This window comes from Mixophyes fleayi, chromosome 4 (assembly GCF_038048845.1).
Source record: "Mixophyes fleayi isolate aMixFle1 chromosome 4, aMixFle1.hap1, whole genome shotgun sequence".
Taxonomy (NCBI): domain Eukaryota; kingdom Metazoa; phylum Chordata; class Amphibia; order Anura; family Limnodynastidae; genus Mixophyes; species Mixophyes fleayi.
The window spans coordinates 51,691,653-51,697,405 of NC_134405.1; the positions used below are offsets into that span (position 1 = coordinate 51,691,653).

A 5,753-nucleotide genomic window follows, 5' to 3' on the forward strand; every position below is an offset into this window, starting at 1 on the left:
ATTTGAGAGGGTGATTTAACTATATTCCAGAGTTAATAAGCATTGGTATAAAAAAGTAATACCTGCCTTTCTGTCCCTTTCGTAACCCTGGATTATATCGGGGACAGAGGTAGATGGATAGTTCAATTTGGTTTACATGCTTTCTGATACCCAGTGTTAATTAAGGACTTATTTGCTGGGGGCAGGGGAATTTTCTCTTAATATTCAGCATATATCACACTTCATACTGACATCTGTCCGCTATATGTGCTGTCCATATTGGCCACCAAACTACCCAGGGATGTTATTTCTATGCTGCTGAAAAGCATTGTGGCACACTGACTTTGTGATGTAAAGTTCTGTTGTATTCATAGCTCCATTGAAAAACACATTGTGAAGTATGTAAGGAACAGGATACCCCCAGCATGGAAGTTACTGGGAGTGCACCACATCTCATTGTAAAGTCATTAAGGATTGCCAGACATGAGAAGGCCTGGATGGGCTGAGGTGAATAATGTGGATTGTACCTAGTCAGACGTATGTTTTGACTTCCAAGGCTGAGGCCTGGGCTTTGTTATTCTTCACAGTTCATGAAGCAGCCAATCCACATAGTACAGTACACTAACATCTCCCTCAGTACACCACCCAGCATCCTTTTTCTATTAAAGTCTACATGACATCACGGTGAACCTTTTAGAGACCGAGTGCCCAAACTGCAACCCAAAACCCACTTATTTATCGCAAAGTGCCAACATGGCAATTTAACCTGAATACTGAGGTTTTCGTTTAGAAAAACAACTCGAAGAAGTGCTTGAAACTGTCAGAGCACGAGCCATGATGTAATTCACCATTTTTGTGACATCTTTGAGTACATCGTCAAATATTTTGCTGTTTTCCCTGACACAAAGAGCTACTTGATGTATAATACAATGGAACTGAATGACTTGATGTTTTGCTTCTTTAGCAAAGAACTGTATGAAACCAGATGTTGCCCCCACCATAGAAGGTGCCCCTTCACTAGTAATTAAATCCACTTTTTCTGGTCTTATGTCTTGTGACAAAAAAGCCTCCATCGCAGCATTGTAGATATCTATCCCTTGTTTTCTTTCAGGCAAAGACACCAGTTTCACCAGCTCTTCTCTCATGATGTCACCAACAGCATAACGCAAAATTATTGCTAACCTTGCATGATTGTTTATATCTGTGCTTTCATCCAAGCACATGGAGTAACAGGCTGTCATTTGTAAGTCAGTGGTAAGCTGCTGCCTAACATCACTTGCCATGCGCTGGAGTCTATCTTTAACAGTGTTTCTGCTAAGTGGCATCTCAGAGCTGCGTTGAATAATTTTATCCTTGTTTTGGGAAATCATGAAAAAGGGAATTTCTCCCAGACAACATGGACGTTTTGATAATATCCCCATCAGAGAGGGGCTTACCATGTTTTGCTATGCACAATGAAATTTGAAAACTAGAAGCTGTAAGATGATTTGTTCTAGAGAGATAGTTGCAAAAAGTAAGATACTGGGAATAAGATTTCCTCAATTTCCCTTTAAGAAACTCTCTTTCAGTTTCACCAAGTTTGGCAACACTTTTGTGGTTGGTGTCAAAGTGCCGTCTGAGAGTCTAAACTAGTTTCTAGGAACAAACAATTATGTCACTGCTGGCTGGTCTGACTACAGGGGTAAACCAAAGGAGAATGGGAAAAATCAGGCATGTGCTAAACCAATGGTCAGGGAACTGGGGTAAATTACCCCAAATGGGGTAAAAATGAAATTCCTGGGGGTAATGCTGCCGATTCACATGCTGTCAGTTGGGTTGTAGACCTCTTTAAATGTGAAATTGCTGTTGTACCAGAAGAGCCTCAAGGGTTGGCAGAGGCACTTCATAATGAAGCACATATTGCATTTGAAAACGAAGAAGATCTGTCATATTTTTTGGATGTCAACAGCTGCAAAGGCATTCAAAATTGCACATGAGGAGGCAGTCAAAAAGTTGCTGCCTTTTGCAACAACCTACCTTTGCGAACAAGGATTTTCCACTCTAACGAACATAAAAACAAAGCAATGAAATCGATTGGACGCTGAAGACTGTATCCAAATTGCTCTGACATCAAAATGCCCCAATATTGATGCTCTCGTATAAAAAATGAAGCAACATCATTTCTCCAAAACCTGAAGTTTTGAAGTTGAAGCTTTCAAAGAAATTTTGAATAGATTCAATAATATTTTGAATTCCAATAATTAATAATAATATATGATTTCCTTACTTTCAAATCAAGGGGGTAACGTCGGCGTATCTAAATTTATTTGGGGGTAAAAGGTAAAAAGTTCCCTGACCCCTGTGCTAAACATTCTATCTGAGTAGTTGGTATGAACAGAAAAAGCAGTCTCTGCAATGCGGAGAAATGTATCTAAACATATTGCATATACAGTAAAGCTGTGGGTGTTAACATCAATGGGTATGGCACATACTAACCCATGCATAAATTGTACATATGTTATCTGAAATGGCATTACTAAGCTGTTCATAAGTAAATATAAAGTTAAAATTCATAGGGGGTATTCAATTGACGGCGGGATCGCCGAAAATCCCGCGCTCAAAGAATATTACCGTTCATACGGTAATCCTGCGCGTAAATTCTATTAATATGGTAATTTACTCACTGAATTTCAGATGAGCTGAAATCCAGCGAGTGATTACTGTATTAACGGTAATATTCTTTGAGCGCGGGATTTTCGGCGATACCGCCGTCAATTGAATAACCCCCATAGTGTACTATGGCAATAAAGCTCCCTCCCCCTTCAGCACACTCCCAATACATTTTAGCAAAACACCTTTGACATGTGCAAGGCTCCCATAAATAAAATTCCTTTTCGGTGCCAAATAAAGTAAAAGTTATAGGAACTTGCTGCAATGGACATTGTTAAACTAGGTGCAAATTGAGTTAGTTTTCCAGTGACACTGTCCTAGAAAAAATACCTAGAAGCCCTAGCCACGGGGAATACCCATGTTTTTGTTACTCAGTTATTTGATTCTACTACACCCATTTTTTAACGAATGCCCTGATGGGAAGTTTTATTTTCTATAGAAAAGCGACATGAGATTGAACAAATGCTTTAGTGTTGCCATCCTGTAACATCTTTGTGAAATGACAGTATATAGTATTAAGTAGCTCTGCACAATACAGTTTGGGATACTGAATTCCGTTACATTTATCAAAATCTTGCACAGAGTGACATTAATTGTGCATTGTGATGCTGGGAGGTAGTGATATGAAATGCACCTCTGCTATGGAATGAAGTACATACAACTTTATTTTTGCTTTTCTAACATGGAATACTTCCTGGTTAATCTCTCCTAACATTACAACTCGTGATTCACATTATATCTCCCTTGCTCTACAGTTATACTCTAGTATCCTTAGGAATTCTATCGTTCCCCCATAATTCCCTTTTAAATGTAATGTTTATATATAGGAGTAAGCATAATAAATATAAAAACTTTATTATACCAAGTCAAACATACATTTTTACACAATCAATACAAATCTTGACTGTTTTCATAAATAATATACATTTAGCATATATACAATATTTACACATTTACACAGTTTTAGTAGCATTAAAATATATGCAAATGATTAGCTGCACCCGCACTCCTCAACAATCATTTCTTCGTGATGCTGAACAACTATATCTGTGCCCTCATAATAAAGCATGGACAGCGGGCTCATCCTCACTGGGACGCAGGATGGGCATTCCACCCTCTCCGGCTGGTACAGCTTCACCACACTCTGCAAGGACAATGAACAAAGTAGTTAATAAATTGCAGTCAGCATAACTATTAATACATCTATTCAATTGGCACATATCTTGCAGCTAATTTGTCACTGATTGCATTGACATCTTGGTTATTCAAAGTTGTTGTAATCACAGAACCCTTGATGTTGGCTAAATACAATATTAGGTCAACGCATAAATACCGGTACATCTTATTAAGGGTTTTGGACGACTATATGGGAAAACGTGGGAAAAGGTTGTTTTTTTGTTTTTTATATTAGGCATTTTTTGGGACTAGATGTTCTACATTTTATTTTTATGAAAGTCACCTTACCTTCATGTAGGCGTGGTTTGTAGGCTTGAAGGTCTCGTTTAGTGGGATCGGACAGGCACCCTCACATCTGTAGGCATTATATCTTTTAGGATAGACAATCCAGCTTCCCCATCCAATTTCACCAAAGTCTACAATCATGTCCACTCTTCGGCAAAGGGCCATTCCATTTTCTATATTTCTAGGGGGCACATTGTTCATCAGGGTATGGTGGTTCTCATATTTATTTCTCCTGTGTCTTCTAATGCCCGGCATCCTGGATGTTTTCTCCATGGTGACATATTTAGAGGACTCCACTGTTTTAATGAGGCTGGGAGAACCAGAGATGCTGTTGAATGACTTGTCCTTTGCAAACACTACCAGCACTACTCTCTCCGCAGTGGACACATGGACCTTGTTTGTGGTATGTTCTGGCTCGGCTTCCATGCTTGTGTCCAGGTTTTTCTCTGTCATGTACTCACTATCCATATAATGATCTCCTTTGTGGAGGTAATACTGAATCATTTTGGTGAGGTCAAAGCTCCTCCAAGCAGAACCTCTTGTAAAATGAATCTCGACTGACCCCAGGAAGAGGTCTTTACCTCTCTTGCTATGATAAATCTCCAGAGTTACATCATGGGATATCTCTAAAGAAGGGAGGTGGATTCTTAGCTGTGCCAACTTTAACTCGTTGCTGGTGGAGATTGAGGACATATCAAATGATAACATCAGACGGTTATTGACCTCAGTGCAATCTGGAAGACACAAACAATTCATATTTTTAAAATGCAATTGAGTATTTGAGGCTCAAAGATTTGCAATTAACTTGTTAGACAGAGCATAAGCACTTTCCATATGTCAAAGTACAGTCAATGTAAGGAATATAAAAGCTCAATAGACAAAAACTTGAGTACAATAATTAACAACTATTAATTGTATGTAAGTACAATAATTCAGTGGTTTTTAACTTGTATTCCCAATGGGGATATGCCATCTATCACAGAACAATTTCGCAACCAAATTGCTTTGCATTTGCAATTTTTTTATTCTACAATCCTAAAAACTCTAGCATTAACTTGAAAAAATGTGTATCTCAAATGGAAAAAAAAATAAAATAAAAGCTGACAAGTTGTTATAAATTATAAAAAAGACAGGAAAAAGCACTGAAGCTAATGTACTCACTTTTTGCCATAAGACTTAGCACAGTGTCATAATCTGGAATGTTAACATGCTCTAGGTTGGATAGGTTGGTCTCGTTCTTCAGGAGAGTATGGTACAGCTGCATCATATAGAGGGGATACTTTATGTCCTGTGGGTGTCTCTTTCCATTATGGATGGATAAAGCTTTCAATCCCAGGATAGATCCTGAAAGGCCAGCCTTGGTCTCTCTCTCTAAAAGCCTGGGCATCCCCTGGACCAGGGAGAAGAGTAGGAAGCACAGAGCAGTACTGGGTGAGGTCATCTCTGCACAGCCTTGTTACAGTGTTCCAAGCTGTGGCTTGTTCTCCCACACTCTGATATCACACTGGGCTCACACTGTATTTATAGCAGGGAAGCCTGAGCTGTTGCTTTGCTCTTCACACCTAATGAGCTTTTTGATCTAAGTGACCTCTGCATCAAATGCCAATTACTTCTAGGGCTGTCAACCCCTACTGTTAAACTAATGACATCACAGTGGGGTTCTT

General features: G+C 39.0%; 1 protein-coding gene across 1 annotated transcript; it reads right to left on the reverse strand.

Moving 5' to 3' along the window:
• Window positions 1–3,619: 3,619 nt before the first annotated feature.
• On the reverse strand, window positions 3,620–5,496 carry LOC142149803 (nodal homolog). Its single transcript, XM_075205108.1, has 3 exons — window positions 5,251–5,496; window positions 4,093–4,823; window positions 3,620–3,772 (listed from the first exon to the last, which is right to left on the reverse strand). The coding sequence occupies exons 1-3, from the start codon at window positions 5,474–5,476 to the stop codon at window positions 3,620–3,622; spliced, it is 1,110 nt and encodes a 369-aa protein (XP_075061209.1). The 5' UTR covers window positions 5,477–5,496.
• Window positions 5,497–5,753: the final 257 nt, after the last annotated feature.

Coding starts and splice junctions, on each gene's coding strand:
- LOC142149803 (XM_075205108.1), bottom strand. CDS start 5,476: ATGCCCAGGCTTTTAGAGAGAGAGACCAAGGCTGGCCTTTCAGGATCT. Junction 4,824..5,250: donor GCTAAGTCTTATGGCAAAAA/GTGAGTACATTA, acceptor TGTGTCTTCCAG/ATTGCACTGAGGTCAATAAC. Junction 3,773..4,092: donor CAAACCACGCCTACATGAAG/GTAAGGTGACTT, acceptor TTGTCCTTGCAG/AGTGTGGTGAAGCTGTACCA.